The 17,447-nt window shown below is 36.2% G+C and overlaps 1 protein-coding gene across 5 annotated transcripts in view; it reads right to left on the bottom strand.

Moving 5' to 3' along the window:
- LOC149787295 (CCR4-NOT transcription complex subunit 1-like) overlaps nt 1-17,447 on the bottom strand; it is a 120,637-nt gene that overhangs the window by 29,570 nt on the left and 73,620 nt on the right. For all 5 annotated transcript variants that reach the window (XM_089977833.1, XM_089977831.1, XM_089977832.1 and 2 more), the window contains 11 exons: nt 17,217-17,426; nt 16,629-16,775; nt 14,517-14,696; nt 12,993-13,109; nt 9,290-9,400; nt 8,774-8,908; nt 6,291-6,596; nt 4,441-4,581; nt 3,830-3,985; nt 787-927; nt 401-505 (listed from right to left, as the gene is read on the bottom strand). In XM_089977833.1, coding sequence (XP_089833959.1) covers nt 401-505; nt 787-927; nt 3,830-3,985; nt 4,441-4,581; nt 6,291-6,596; nt 8,774-8,908; nt 9,290-9,400; nt 12,993-13,109; nt 14,517-14,696; nt 16,629-16,775; nt 17,217-17,426 — 1,749 coding nt within the window. The remainder of the gene's footprint in view (nt 1-400; nt 506-786; nt 928-3,829; nt 3,986-4,440; nt 4,582-6,290; nt 6,597-8,773; nt 8,909-9,289; nt 9,401-12,992; nt 13,110-14,516; nt 14,697-16,628; nt 16,776-17,216; nt 17,427-17,447) is intronic.

Raw genomic sequence — 17,447 nt, forward strand, 5'->3', positions numbered from 1 at the left:
CCATTTCAATGATGTGGATATATAAATAATGATCCTGAGTGGGCCACACTAGCATGTCAGTCCACTAAAGGTAGGAAACTTGCTCCCCCCGGTCCTGTTTTCAAATCTGTAGCAAACATGATTGCATGTGGTCAAATTTGCACAGGTATCACTCTTTAGCTAAATGTTTTTAATCTGAGAGGACTGGATTTGCAAGGTAGCAGTGATTCTGATAAGGTATTATGATTGGGTAATGTATTTAAAGAAGAAATCAGTAAAACTGGGCATATAATAAGGTCAGATACATGCCATTTAACACAACTAAGTTTACAATTATTTATTCTAGATTAGGCCATCTCTTTTCAAGCAGAAACAAAACATGAAAACAGAGAACAAGCAGCAGTGACTATCTTTTCAATACCTTCAATCTGATCTGTTCTGGCATTCTCTCTGCCTGGTAGGTCAGCACAACGGGATCACAATAGCGTCTACCTTCAGTGCGTGCGTGCTTACGGAAGTCAAACTCCTACAAAAAATAAAGGGAAAAATACACTTTAAAGTTAATTAGTGGAATAAATTCTGATCTTGCATTACAAGCGTAACACAAATTACTCTAGGCACATAGGAATCCTTTGCAACATGGATATAAATCTCCATTCCATTAGTGATCACACTGTCATATCATATTTAGTATAAATGATCCCAATGCCAAAGATTCTTAAAAGTCAATGATAGCGTTTTCAGTAACTTTAGTCTTTTTTTTACCTTAAACATCCAAAAGCTCTTAAAGTTTTTGGATATAATTACCGTAGCAAGTCGTTTGTCAATTTCTGGTATGGCCCTTTCTACAGCAGTTTTCTGAATGAAGGCACTGGCCAGTTCTGTGTTCTCCTGGGCAATCAGCTGAGCAGCCTGTTCAATCATGTCCTTCTGTTGGGGGGTGGCTCCCTGGCAAGCATAGACAAAATTGAAAGGTGAAAGATTTCTATGAGATACAAGGGTTTTGTAAATCACTATGAATGATGCAGATATCTGATAATGCATGCAAGATGGGAATCCTGGCATATCAGGACACAAATTTTGCAAGGATATTTTTTTTACCCAAGCCTCAGTTCCGTACACGATTGATAATGAAACAATACGACATTCATAATCTTGAATACCATATCTTAACACTAATACAGAAAAATCTCATTTATCTTAACTCCTCACTGATATGTCACGCATATTTAATTTGCTTTATCTGTTGGCTTTTCTTAATGATTATATGTACATCTGTATTTTGTACCTGACCTTGTCCAAAATCAAGTTAATGGTGTACCTGATCAGTGACTTTTATTTTGTAAACAACATAATGCACAGATAATATTTCTCTATCATTATGGAGTAAATATTTATACCATTATCAATGGAGATAAACAAGTTTATTTGAAACCAAGTCTAAGACACAAGTTTTTTACTTGGAAATTCATAAACTTGCTGACAACTCTGATGTTTTATAGGAGACCAATGTACATCCTTGCTTTTTTATTGTGTCTTAGCTTTATATATAATGTTGTTTTGCCTTAACATCTGATTCAAAATCAGTCTTAATGTTCAGTTTTTCATTTTGGGTGGATTTATTTATTCAAATTAGTATTCATTGGAATTACAAAGTGCTCAATCACATTCTTGGACAGAAACATTAATTTGGAATTATAGTTAATTCAGACAAGGACATTCTGGATTCTATTGTGATATACCAAAGACTTAACACATCACCACAATCCAGGCCACTGGCACATTAGCACAATCGAGACTACAGGCACATCAACACATTCAATCAGAATTTATTTGGAACATCATATAATTCAATTGGAACTTAATACATTTAGACTTGGATAGGACTTTTAGGACTATATGGGATATAATTCACAATGCTGTCATTCTTTTTTTTTCCCTCAATTTTCACTTTGTATTCCAGGAAAATAAATTATTTGTTGAATTTTACAAAACTTGTTGGTTTTCATTCTTTTCTGTTACTTAATTTAAGACAATAGAGTTATAACAGATACCAAACATCTGAATAAATAGTGTCTAATTTAGATCTTTAATGTAGCTTTAAAAAAAAATTCAGTCATATAGCCATGATGTCTGCAGTGTGGCAGTTTATAGTGATGTCCAGGCACTGGGGCATCATGCCACAGATATGTAGCATGATGTCCCACCCAGTCACATTATTCTGACACCAGGCCGACCAGTCCTAACACTAACCTCTTATGCCGAGTGGCCAGAGTGGTAGCTGTTAGTACCATTTTTATAAGTCTTTGGTATGACTCAGCTGGGGTTCGAACCCACGTCCTCCCACATCTAAGGCACTCAGCATTAAGAGGTTAGTGTTAGGTCTGGTCGGCCTGGTGTCTGAATAAACAGAAATTGCCATAAACAAGTTTGGGATATACCAATATCTTAATTGTAATGGACATAAATAATGTTCAAAGGGAAAGCCAGATAATGAAGGTAAATGAGATAAATGAGGCTCCACTGCCGCATTACTCAACTTCTTCCATATTTTAAAATATAATGTATACTCAACCCACAATACACAATAAGTTTACCGATTAATAACAATGCTGTCTCAATATTATGGGACAAAATTTCAATCATATGGTTTCTGATAGCAAGGTATTTTGTACAGTTGAAGAGTTTCTGGTTCACTGCATATAGAACTGTTAAATGAAAGGACCTTTTTGAACAGATATCATTTAATGAGATACAATACAGTTAAGTCTTATGTAGAATTTTTGTTAATTTTTCAAACTGATTGTCATTTAAAATATAATCACAGGTCATTCTGAAACTACTTAAGCAGAAAATTTCATTCCACAACAAACTTAAAGATGAATTTTAATACACAGCTGTTCTGGCAAAAGTCCTTTGTAGTTAGTTCTATCACAAAGTTGTCTATTACTTGCCTGCTGGACACTTGGTGGAACCAAAACCTACAGGTATCCTGGTGTCATGCCGCGGTAGTGTAAAATGTTAAAATTTTATGACTGAAGTGTTTTTTAAAAGTTTTTTTATTTTGGCTCCTCCACAATTCGATTATATAACAAAGATTTTGTGGCCCCACAAGTAGTTTACCTGCTTCATTATGATCTTGTTCATACTCTGTGCAATTATCCCAAATGATATACCTGTTCTCCAAAAGATGTCAAACAAAAGGTGAAAAAAAAGGCAGCTCTGATGATCTTTTATCAAGTCTGAATATCCATCTTCACAATCCCTTGCAACTACTGAGGTCAACTAGATCTTTAAGGCACTCCAAAAGTTCATAATAGCAAATTAGAAGTTTGTTTTGTCACTATTTGTCTTCACACTTATTAGATGTACCAGAACAGTTATAAAAAAAAATTCTTTCCCCCATTCCTTGTCATGATGTTAAGATTTTGCTGTTTAGTACACAGCAAATGTGTTTCTGCTTCAAATGCTTGCTAAATAATGTCTGCTGATATTGAAAAATTGTATCAACAATTTTCCTTGAATATCTCATTTGCATGAATCAATGTTTTCAATCCTCTGCATATTTTCCTAAATATCTCATGTCAGTCACATCATTCAAGGAAATATCATTTTTAATCAGAGACTGAAATAATGAAAATGCTTCAGCTTGTTGCTGAATACTATACATGTTGTTTTAACTCTAGACTGTATGTATGTAGATTGTATGCATGTATGAAATTGTGTGTGTGTGTGTATATATATATATATATATATATGTATGTATACACACACACACACACACACACACACACACACAGAGTTTAAATACTCTATAACCGAACAGATGTAGCTTTCTAGGCTGTCTCACCCTCAGTGTGGCCATGAATGCATTTTTGAGGTTGGTGGAGATTGTGATGTACAGAGGTTCCCGGCAGGTGTACAAGGCCAAGCCTGCTGTCAGGCTCCGAACCATGTGATGTGCAGCTGCTCGCATTCTGTTTTCTTCTGGATCCAAGGCAAAGTCCTACATGGCAAAACAATAACTGTTATGAGCAAGAGAACTGTTTAAAAAAAAAAATTCAATGAAACTGCCTAGATATTGATCAAAATGATTAAAATGGGATAAGAAAAGCATGAGGTATGTGGAACAAGTCAGCAACACGTGCCACAAACCTGACAGATCTCTGAGATCTACAAGATCAAAAATATAATACAAAAGTATTTACAGGCTCTGTTGTAATTATATTGTTAAATTTAATTCCTGAAACATAATAACTTTTAACCCTAAAGCTGTGAAACTGTAACCTACCCCAATTGTTCTGACTGCTGTTGCAATTAGCACAAAATAAGGCAAGTTCAGAAAAACAACTTAATGAAGCAATGGATTGCTTATAATCCAATTACAAAAAATGCTTCATCAAAATCAGCTCTTTATTAGAGTAGGTAATCTATAATGAATGGTCAAGATGTAATACTGACCTTCTTAATTATCTGTTCACAAGTAGTGAGGGCAATTTTGATTGAGCGCTCCACAACAGGGGGAAGCAACTCTTGAACTGCCCGCTCTATGGCTGTACGTACATACTGCTTCAACTGGGGGTTTGCCTGGAACACTGGTATCTGATAAAAGGGCAAAATTCAAACTCTCAATTAGAGAATGGTATGCTCCTGCCAATAGGATGCAAAGTACCAAGTCACACTGGGGCCATAACTACTTTAAAAAATTAAAATTGATCTAGGTGTTAATATAAAGACTCGTGCTAAATTTTCTTTACATGAAGTCTTTTAAAAGCTATAAAGTGGAAATTTTATGGAAAAGTTCGACACTGAACTGAGGCCAAAACTTTACCAGAAAGTGAAAATCAAGCAACCTGTTTTCTTAATGTAAAACCTCATAGTAAATCTGATTTGACCTTATTAAGTCCTTCAAAAATTCTCAAGTAGACACAAAAGTGAAACGCAAAGTTTCCAGTTAAACAGGGACCATTACAATGTTAAATTTGGACAGGAAAACTGATAACATTTTAATTTGATTCAAGTTTTCTGTAAAGCTTCAAACCAAACTGATTTCAATTCATCAATTCCTTTACAAGTTCATGAGTGGAAACCAAAAGTGAAGTTTCATGTTTTCCTTGTATAAATCATTAGGGGCCATAACTTAAATTATACCCAAACACCATGAAAATCAAACTGAACCAAGGTCACTGATTGCAATGTCTGATACCAAATTTTATTTCAATCCATTATGTCCTTTAAAGTTACAGAGCTGAGAAGGAATTTGTAACAAACATGATGTGGTAGCACATGGCATGAGGATGGAAATGGTAAACATGGATAATGCTACAATCTACCTCCATAAATATGATGGTGGATTAAGAGGCACACGCACACACACAGATATATATGTCCTAGGTATACAGAACATAGTTATCTTTAATCAGCATCTGGATATATGGTACTCAACTTCTAAACTGTGAATGGCATATAATATGCTGAACCCAGTTTCATGGCCCTATATGTAGTTAACTGTAATTTTTATGCAGAAATCAGTTTTCTTCTTTCATTTACAGTGGACAAGTTCTCTGATCTTTAATTCAAATTTTGATAAGACTCTTCCTTACTTGATGTGTAAGCCAGCCACGAAGTTTTGTTCAAGTCTGTGATGTAGAACTAATGTTTTTGGTCAAAAACTATTTTCTTCCAGTCAGTGACCTTGACCATTAATCTCTTGACCCCCAAAATTAGTAGGTTTCTTCGTTACCCGAGGCACAAGCCATCCAAAACGTTTGGTACATGTGATTTAGAACTGAAGTTGTTCTGAAACCATTTTTCTTCTTCCAGTCATGGTGACCATAACCTTGCAACACCAGGCCTCCTTCACATAATTACAAGCCATGCTTAAAGTCTGGTAGCCAAGGAGGACGGAAAACTGAATTTACTTCATAGAAATCATTCTTCTTTCAGTGACCTTGACTAATGGACCACTAATGATAAACTTTTTCCTTGCCCCAAATGCAATCGCTCAAATGATTTACAACCAAGTTTGGTCACTTTATTATGGTGAACTCAAGCTCTTGTGTGGAAAATTATTTTACTTCTTTCAGCAAGTGTGACCAGTGACCCGCAAAAATGTAAGACTTTTTCCTTAGCCCAAGTGCAAAGGCTCTAACTACTGTGTAGAAATGAAGATGTTAATTGACTGACAGAGAGACCGACAGACCACATAACATACCCCATCTTATGGTCACTGTATAAAAAAATAAAATCAAGCAAATCCAAGAAAACAACTTTTGAATATACAGTGCAGAATAAGGCTACTTTTCCAATACCTGGTCATTGATTGTGACATGTGGAGCTAGACCTGCAAGGGAAGTTGTATTGATGTCCTCAAATGCAAACTGTGGCTGTGGTGGAAGACTAGGAGTGGTACCAGGTGTGTTGCTAGAGGTGATGGTTGCCATGGGAGCAGGAGGTATAGCCGAGGTGAAGGTCACCTGGTTGTTCATTGCCCCGTGTGTCAAGTTCAGCTGTGGCTCTGGCTGTGGGGGTGTGCTAGCTGGTTTTGGCATGGACAGCTGTGGTTCCAGAGTAGCCAGTCGAGCGAGGTCCTTAAGATAATTCCCTGGTTTCAGCTCCTTTAAAAATCAAGTCAAAATTATATACAATAGTACAATGTAATATTAATTCCTTCAAAAGTAATCTTTTTTAATAACGGGAGAAAGAATGAAACATAAATCTGTAAATCATATTGTTTTCAGGAAGAACAGAAGATAAATAAGAGTACGGAAGGGATGGGTACATATAAAAAGGATCATGCTATTCATGATCTGTGTGTGAAAACTTCTGTTGTAAAATCGATGTTTGGAAATCATATTGTTTTCAGGAAGAACAGAAGATAAATAAGAGTACGGAAGGGATGGGTACATATAAAAAGGATCATGCTATTCATGATCTGTGTGTGAAAACTTCTGTTGTAAAATCGATGTTTGGAAATGATGGACATCCAAGGGGTATAGCTTTTCTAAATATTATGTGGAGTGCTCAAAATCCAGCTTTTGCAACATCTGACCGACATGCAAGTAACATTATACTGAATGTGAAGCTACATGCCACATTTCACTGAAATCCCAAAATTGATGGTGAAGTTACTGTCTGGAAACCAAAGTCTGGTGGACAAGTAATCAGGAAGTCATAACTCTTCTAAACAAAGACTACATACAAGGACAATTACAAGTCCATGTGACAATGATTATAACATAATGCACCAGAATGTGTTGAATGCTTTTTGAGCTATTCCAGTAAGAAGCAAGATTCCAGGTGAGGATAACAATTGTCAAGGGTCATAACCTGAACCAAAAAGGAGCTGAAGAGACAAACTTGCAAAAAAGGTACATACAGGTCTATGAGTTGGTGTACACACCAAAATTTCATCAGAATATATAACCTGGTTCCTGAACTGTGATGGTTACAAAGCTCTGCTATAGCAGAGATGTAATACTGGTGGTGCAAGGGAAACAGCTTCCATTAAAATAGGACATGACCAGATAAAATCTTCAATATGGACATCTGTATGTATAGGCAATGCACAAACCAAATGGCATCCAATCATTTATTTTTGTTTTTGTAGGATTTAACGGCATTTGCCAGCACAATATAAGCTATACATGGCAGCCAGAATAAATGGTGGAGGAAGAACCCCGGAAAACCCTGGGAAGAACCACAGACTCACGATAAGCTACTGGCAAGCTTTCTCACATACCCACATTGGCCGAATCCGAGACTCGAACTCATGCAGACAGAGGTGAGATGGCAGTGATCCATAACGGCAAGTGCTTTAGACCACTTGGCCACCCAACTATTTATGTAAAGTATATATTATATATAATATCTGAAGGAATGTCAGTACAACACTGGCTATTGTGCTGATTGAAAGGCAAGTTCTAAATATGCACATGTATGAATTGTCCACTACCCAGAACGTAAAAATACTGACTTCAACATTAAGTGAAATTGTATATATAATAAAAGTTTTAAAAAAATAAAATTATCTTAGAGTATACTGTCATAATTCGTGATATAAAGACAGCAGATTTTCTCTGGTGGTACATAATCATAAAATTCCATATATAAAGTTAAAGAAAAAAAACAACACAAAATGTGTAGCCATGATTGTTTTCTTGTGTCAATTATTGCTGACAGGATATGACTGAGGTTTGCCCTTCAGTAGGTACCCAGGGGTGAGGTATGTGTCCTATATCCATTCGGCATTGTGTGCAGGTTGTTAGCTACACTGGATACCAGAAGTATAATCGGACCAATAGACTTACTGATGTAAAAGGTGAAAACTATAATGGTCCCATATCTCAATGTTGGACACTAACTAGTAGGGAATCTAGCTAGTAAAGGCCACTTTTCTCTGCAAATACCTGGCTCAAACAACCACTTTTTCAATTTTCTTAAATTAAATAAGCTTCTTTTCTGATACTGTAATTAGCCATGTAAAGTTCTCTCCCTTGCCCAGGAAAGTGGGGTGGGCTACACCTACCAAGGATAGCATTATGCAGAAGGAATTTGCCTCTACTTAGAATGACCTGTTCTCTCATGCTTACACATCATTAGCATTGCAGTAAATTTCAGCATGCCTACACTAAGAGCTTATGTTGTATATCTGCTGCTGGTGGCAGATGCATTGGCAAATTTATCATTTTTCTTAAGTCAATATCCAAGTTATGCGCAGGAATGTACCCTAAAAGCTGTAAACCTGCTAAAAAATGGACTGATACTATGTAAAACTGAGGCCCAAGCAACTTACATTTAATTCAAGATTCAGTGTTTTGCATAGTACTTCAATTTCAAACTTTAAGTTCAGTTTCAGTTCTCGCTCCTGGTGTAGTTCAGCAAGCACATTCATGATTCCTGTTGTCCAAGGATTTGGTGGTTTGAACACCTAAAATAAACACAGATATTTAAAATGGAAGATAAAGATGTCTATAAAAAATGCCACTGTTGACATTCCCAAAGCAAATAAACCCAAAACGCTTAAGAGTTTGTCAACATTTAACTTTCAGGGTCACAGTGAAAAGAAGAAAGAAAAAAAAAAACAACTAAAAAACCCCAAAGAAAACAGCACTTGGGCTATTTAGTTCATTTTTTAAGAATGGAATATAACAGAAGCACTACACAATAACAACTAAATTAACAAAATTATCCTAATTTCTATTTTTTTAAAAATTACAGACACAAACATTCTCCATTATTAATCAAACCCCCAGTCTCAATAGACCAAGAATTTAAAGCTTATTCGTCAATGATCAGTATATGAACTTGCCTTGCTCTTGGCACAGGATTCCAGCACTTTGGCACTGAAAGGGACAACATACAGCAAATCTCTTGCTCCCTTGTGGTAAGCTTCATATAACAAGGCCTTCAGATCAATATCCTATAAGAAAATAAGATCATACATGCAATTCAGAAACAGAGGCATTGAGATGATGAAAAAAAACCACTCTAAAGTAACGTATTACTTCACATTTAATAAGACAATTATTCTGGGGTTTTACAAAGTTATATGTGGCTATTTTCAGTTTAAATAATAAGTCTCTTGAAAGGTCCACTGTCTACAGGCAAAAAGAATTTGCAGGACATATATTAGTGAAAACTCTATGTTGTTCATTTGGGCAGCAGCAGAGATAACAGTATTTTCATGACATTATATTTAGGAGTAGCAATAACAAGATTTTCAAGATTATTACTGTGGTAGCCATATCGGACGTCAGATGGGCACCATTTTCAATTCAAGACCTATCTGACACCACAAGAAGTCTTCTGCTGAAAACCTACATCAATATGACATTTTGTTTAAGGGGGCGCTTACCAGATAATATGTACTTTTGAGAGAGTGACGTATGTAAGGTGAAGTAGTTCACAATTAAAACATGCACAATGGAGAGAATGTAGGCATACCTCTATGCTACATTAATGTAATGTGGATGATATTTCTTTTGGATATTGTACTTTTGGAAATTTTACATGATTTAAGCACACTGCTAACTAAAATGACTGCTCCCTTGTGTTAAAAAATCAGCATGAATTAGTCTAAAGTACACACTACATAGCAGCTATTAAAATAGGAAAAATGAATTTTGCCAGACTAGACAATACCAGCTTCTGAAAGTGCAATGAATGAATTACCAAATATATAAAATGTAAAAAAAGTTATTGGCTCTTTTTTATACAATTTACCTCTGAAGTTCAGGAAGTGAAAAGGACCAAGTAGAGCTAGCACTTTTTTGAAAGATGCACATCTGAAGTAAGGCCAAGCTGTATACTCTATAACCCATAGTACACCCATCAATCATACACCAAAATAAAGGGAATTAAAGTTTCTTTGCATTATACCTAAGATATACAAGGTCTTTTTTAAATAGCCAGTATAACCAGTGAGGAAAGCCGGGGAAATTCTTTTTCTTTAAAATCCTAACCCTATGCAAAATACGAAACTGTAGAGCACCACCTAAGCTGAGTTGTGATAAGACTTTTAAGATGGCTGCCATGGTGGCCATATTGGATCTCAAATCAGCATCATTTGCATTTATGACCAGTAAACAACAAAAAGAAGTCTTTAATGAAAATCCCATGTTGATATGACCATCCAACCAGGAAGAGTAGTGATAAGATTTTCCAGATGACTGCTGTGGTACTGGACATTAGATTGGCAACATTTTTATTTAAGTCCAGCTAGACATCACAAGCAGATTTTTTTTCTTTATTTAGTAAAAACCTGATGTTGATTTTCCCACCCATTCAAGAGTAGTAGTGATAAAAATTTCAAGATTGGCCATACTGGATGCCCAAGGAAGCACCATTTAGGACCAACTAAACCATGGGATGAATGTAGTTTAGGAAAATTAGCATAGCAAACTTGAGCTGATGGACAGACAGATTACCCCATACGCACTTCTAGTCTTATGCCCATTACTAGCTATCAAATATTACTGTTTCTGCTATATTTAAATGTTAGTCACCAAGAATCTGTCATAGTTTTCAATTAAGAAAACACAGATTTCATTTTTATTTACAAGGCTTTTTATTCAGCTTTAGCCACAGAATACCTCATGACTATAAGTTAGCTCTAGCTACCTCTCATACAGCTGTTTGTGTGCACAAAACCCTGCAACCGATTTATACTGCTCTCTCATTTGGCCAATGGGTACCACATGATATAATTATGGAGACCACCTTCTACTAAATACGAACAAAAATATAATCAGGTCATCTCAAAATATGCACCTAAAACATCATTTGCCAAAGACCAATGGTTTCAACTTAAAAGTTCCTATCATCTAAAAAGTGTTAAAGTCTGATCAGGTCATCTAAATTTTAATACAAGGGGCCAGACCACCCCTTCTTGGCCTCAAGACAGTTTCAGAGTCGGCTCTCTTACCATTGCCAAGTGAAGGTGTAATGGCAGGTTGATTTGGTCTGTGACCTTGAAAGTCTCTCTGAACTGTAAAGGATCCTAGCCTCCAAAAATCAGGGTTGGGACATAAAGCTGGTGAAATAGGTGCTAAACCTTATTTACCACTTTATAAAAAGCTTACACCTTTCTCTCATCACATGATATGGTGAGATAAAGGTGGCAAACTCAACTGATGGAAGAACCAGGTGTGACTACTTCTTCGATGAACTCATCTGCATCCATAAAAATTGAACAGTTTGTTGTCCTGTCTTCATTATTGGGGTTAGGTAGGAGTATTTTATTTTATCTTCCTTGTGGGAGAAGGGAACTTTCTGATTAGGGATTCACCATTTCATCTCTGCTCTTGAAAGGAGATGGGACTAGCCTTTTGATCCTCTCTTTCTGCAGGCAGCAGACCTGCCAACCCTAAAAAGACCTCAGTAAGACAATTGTTTTTCATATGTTGGACCAGTTTTCAGTTAGGTGTAACTAAATGATGATGTGACGAGTGCCCAAGAAATGCAAGCAGTCCCAGTTCAAGAAAATGAAAGAAGATATTTCGACTATCATAAGTGAAGTAAGGTATCACATGGGGATCATGAGTGTTTCTTTTTATTTTTATAGACTGTCATTCACTTATTGGAGGGAATAATGTCCATGGGCTGTAAACTAGTCCTGGATAAAGATATAGCAATGCAACAGTGCTGGTAATATATTACTGCTATTAAATTCCCGGCTTTTATCTGGCTTGACAAATTCCTATTCCTTCCCATTTTCACAGTAGTATGATAATCTAGGGCTATACGGTGGGGATCTTAATAGTTTCAAGTAATGACCTAGGGACAAGTCCCTATGTTTAGAAAAGGACTCTGGGGTCAATGCCAGCTGCATGGATACACGTCTTTCATGCCCAGTAAGTGTACATACAGCTACAGGACAGGATTTAAATAGCGTGCAAGTTGTGACCAAGATAGCTAATTCCCTGGTTGTTGGGAGACAAATCTGTCAATGCTGGCTGCATTCATTTTTCAAGCTAAATAAGTGTATATGCAGTTAAAGGGTTTACATCTCAAAAGGTTCCAAGTTATGATGTTCGGCATTAGGTCCCTGAGCAGCAATGGACCATAGGGCCAATGTCAGTTACATGTTGAAATTTCTTTCATGCCCAGTAACTTTATATCGTACAAAAAGATGGGGATCTAAATGTTTTATGACTAAAGGCTAAGTTCCTAGGGTCAGGGCATGACAACGAGGTCACAGTCTGGCATGTAGAGACTTTATTCATTTATCTCAGTTATCAGACATGTGAACGAAAAACTTTTTGTTTTTACAGTTATGCAAAATCATCTTACACCACCACAATCCCATGGTAAGATCAAAATTCCATAAATACTGGCACAATCTACACCCAAAGGACTGCCAGTGAGACCAGTTTGACATGTCTAGCTTTAATGGTGTAGGAGTTCAAGGACATTAAACGTGTATGTATGCCCATACCTGTGCATAATCCATGCATAAATATATCACCATATCCTTGTGCTTCTTTGAAAGTGTTGGGATAATTAATACATACTATTTGTAGTATGGGTTTGTTCTTTGCCAGGGTCAGCATTCCCACCCAATGTCCCAAGTTCTTCAGAAGAGTTCGGTCAGAGAAGTTGGCATCTCCTTTGTCACTCCGCAGCAAAACCTGTTGGCAAAACATCACAATGACTGTTAATGAAATTTGCAGTAACACATTCTTTAAGTCATTTGTATGTAGTAAATTTTTGTTCAGAAAGCAGTTTTGAAGGTCACCTTTTCAATAAATCCTCTTTCCACTCTTATTTATATTTAATCTATATTGTCTGCTGAACTTTTGTCCATGATTGTAAGTTGTACTTCAGCTTATGGGCGCTTGTAAACATCATATCTGTGCTGCTGAGTTCAAGGCAGACTTTACAATTATACTGGGGTTTTCCACTGGACTGTGGTTCTGATATAGGTCTAGTGAAAATGTAAATAAATTGGGACTTGATAAAGAAATAACACTTCTGTTTTAGTTCAATCTGTGGGAATCCATTCTGATCCAAGTTTACAGTTGTATTGTTGAAATCAGATACAATTCATGAGGAACTTTAAAAAATATTCACTGGAATTACTCGAGTGCTCATTGGCGTTTGAATTAATACATCATTCTGGATTTTTGTGAACTCGTTCAAGACAGTCTGGATTGTATCACAGTGTTATATCAGGACATTCAAGCTGATTGGAATTCATTTGGAATATTCTACCTTTTTGGACTTGTAATAATTTAACATTATCTGGAATTATTGTAAGAGTCTTGTGAATTTTCATTTGTATCAGTGAGAAATAAATTGCTTGCTGATTTTACTAAATTGTTGGCTTCACTTTATCTTTCTGTTACATATTTTAAGACCTAGAGTAGTAACACCCCTCAAATAATCTAACAACTGTTTTATTCGTGTAATCTGCTGGCATTTTGACATGTTCATTTTATATTCAGTTAATCATCCAGAAATGTTAAAATACCAAGACAATTTTTCTAATGGGAGATGCCTCAAGTTCAATCATTATAATGTTCTTCTTTTAATGCAACATTTAAACTCATTCATGCATTCACTCTAATGGCAAGAGGGGCACTGGATTAAACATTGATCTAAAAGCATGCAGAAGACAAAATATTTTTTAAGTCAGCATGATTTAAAACAACAATTCAACACAAGCTCTAAACGAGCTTATCACAGACATTAAAAAGTATGTGCAAGTGTGTCATCAGGAAAGAATCAAACCCGCATGAAGCAAGCTTTACCCCCCCCCCCATCTGAGACCCCAATGTCAACAATAGTCTGTGAACATTCATGTTTAGTTTTTGGATGATTTAATTCTCATGTTTATCCCATCTCTATGACCTTGTAATCTACTCCTTTGAGAGTACACTCATAACCTTTCAATATATTATAAAACCTTTCATAAATTGGATTTCAACTATGTGCCAGATAATAAAAGAATATTAAACAAATGAAGAATTCAACTGGTGAATCAATCAATATGAACAGCCCATGCCCACAAACCCTTCATAATAATAAATGATTACCTTGATGTTTCTGAAGGTCTCCTGTATGACCATACTGGTAAACTCATTATTCATAAGGGTGTCTGTAAAGTTTGCATACAGGGTGTGAAAGTTGGGTTCAATACTGGCTCTCTTCATTACCAGATACTGGGCAACCCACGGCATGAACTCCTCCTTCACCTCCTTTTTCAGCTCCTCAGCCTATACAAATCAATTCAATTATTTCTCAAGAATAACTTCTTTAGTACATATACAGAATAAAAAAGTAGTTTCAGGGTTCTTAGAACTTTACATGGAATTTCCAAGACATAATACTTTTCATAGACCTAATTCATGAAGCTTTTTTATTCAACTTTTTTTCACATACTTCTAAATGTATTGTTCTATCCTGTGCCTGTTTTCCTTGATTAAACTCTAACACACATATTCTGTTAAGAATCTGAGTTACTAATCACTTTACGCTACAAATTAACATGGATATAGATGTTTCAGAGCACTGTATAAGGAATATTCACTGCTCTCTAAAAACCAAGCAGTTTCAAGGCCTTGGATTTTGTCATCTTAAATTTCATGGACTATTAAGGTTTTCAAGGGCCTGTATAAACCCAAGTCATGTTCCGTGAGAAAACCATAAACTTTTCATAGAATACACCATGGTGTCTAATAACTGACCTAAAAGCAAAATCTTCACCAAAGTACAATGTATTTAGGGATGGATGGATAAAGGTAACATTATTTTCCCTGTAGTAGGGCATTAAAAAGATTACAATAATAATACAGCTCTCCCTCATTATAACAAGGTAGTTGGGGTTCATCATCTACACTATGTACAGAACTGCATTATACAGCATACCTCAATAATATTGAAATGCAATATACTGAAAATAGCATAATACATGAAACCATGGTATAGTGGACACCATTAAAAAAAAGTTTTAAATAGTGGTGTTCTGAAAGAAAATGAAAGATTTAAAACCAAATTACACACCTTGTTTTCTTCCAACCCATACTGTTATACATTGGTATGATTTTGGTCATGGGGTCCATAGTACTGTGTTATACCCAGATATGTGTTACAACAGGGTAGAGCTGTAACTGATAGTTGAAAATACTAGCAAGAGTCCCTTGAAGGAACTGATGCTCTACCAGGTAAAAAGAATTTCCAGGAATTCATGGCCATTTATTCCTTATAACTGCCAAGTGTTGAAACCATCTCTCATATTCTTCAGTGAAATCAGCTGCCACAGTGGACAGATTGGATGACAGATTGGCATCAGTTTCATTTAGGACCAAGTAGACATCGCATCACTTGTCAAAATCCTGTCCTAATGATTATGGCATAGTGATAAGAAGATTTTCACAACAGTTGCCATCATGGCAGGCATACTGAATGCATGCCTGGCACCATATTCATTTAGGACCAACTTGGTATCATAAGCCTACTAGCGAAAGCCATATGTTGATATAGCCATCTAACTGGGAGTAGAGATAACAATATTTTCAACACAGCCATGGTCATAATACCTCATTTTCAAATAGGAGCAAGTAGATGCTTTAAGAATTCTTCTAATGAACCCCTCCCCCTTGTGAAAATGTCTTTCCATTTGAGAGGATTAGCTGAAACAAGTTTTTCAAGATGGTCACATATTGGATGTCCGACCTGCACCAGTTTAAGATCTACAAAACATTATAGGAGTTCATCTTTCAAATTATAAAATAAAGACAAGTTTAAGTCTTCAAAATATAAACATCAAGATACAGCAAAACCTGTTGTAAGCAACCACTACTATGAGCACCACCTGTCATTTATGATCGTGGTCCAAAATTGATCCATAATGTTCCACTCAAAACTGGTGTTATTATGGTGCATATATTGTGATGGTTGTTGCTGAAGATTTTCCACATCATATGATAGGGGTGTGTAAATGTGTAAGAATGTTGGTTTTGTAGATATTTCTTTGTAACTTTAAATTCATGGTCAAACTGACCCATACAAATTCATAAGGATTTGATCCCAACAAATTTAAAGTGTTTCACATTCAATGGGTATTACATAAACCCATCTCACAAATCTACTGAAGGAATCTGACTTCAAATATGGAGACTGCCTTAAGTACAGAAGTCCTAAATTACCTTTTGTGTCATATTAGACTGTGACAGATTATTGAAGATGAAGAATACTTTGTCTTGTAAGGACTCAGGTGGAACCACAATGCCCTCTTTTTCTTGAGCCTGTCCTGCCAGCAGGGTATCAATGTTGGTTGCACTGGCAATGGAAGGCTGAAAATAAATCCACATACATTATTTTATGTTTGATAAAGGAAGAATGAAATTTAGCAATCTTAGCAAGACATATCACCGAGTGGCAAGGAAAGTGCTAATGCCACTGTTACCACATCACTTATGGAACTTCCTTGTTTTCCCATGAGGGAAATATATCTACAATTAGATATATCTGCATATTTAATTCATTTTTTTTCTTTTCCTTTTTTCTGTCTGCACAATAGGAATAAAAGCAGCCATGGCATCTCAGCTGCTAGTGTTGGACTCGGGGAAGTCTGGGTTGGATTCCTCAGTGTGCCCTTCACAAAAGCACTTAGCTCCTATTTCCTCAACACGATGAAGCCAATCGTTAATAAATAAAAAAAATTAAAATATCCTATGCAAAAAGGAAAAATCACAACTTGTTTAATAATCTGGACATGATGCAGGATACTATACCTTTGGTATTTGAGCTTTTGAAATGGATGTTGTGTTGGAAGGTACTGTAGTTCCCATGGTGGAAACAGAGGCAACAGAAGTGGGTGGGAAGATGTCTGCAGCTGTGGTGGGGATGGGGGTGGATGTGATGGGAGGAGCCAGTAAAGGTGTACTTCTGCTGACTTGAGGCATCTGTGGTGGCTCTTGAGATCTTGCTCCATATTCAACATACTGAAAGAAAGAATTACAACA

This window comes from Sinohyriopsis cumingii, chromosome 12 (assembly GCF_028554795.1).
Source record: "Sinohyriopsis cumingii isolate HCF-2022 chromosome 12, ASM2855479v2, whole genome shotgun sequence".
Classification (NCBI taxonomy): domain Eukaryota; kingdom Metazoa; phylum Mollusca; class Bivalvia; order Unionida; family Unionidae; genus Sinohyriopsis; species Sinohyriopsis cumingii.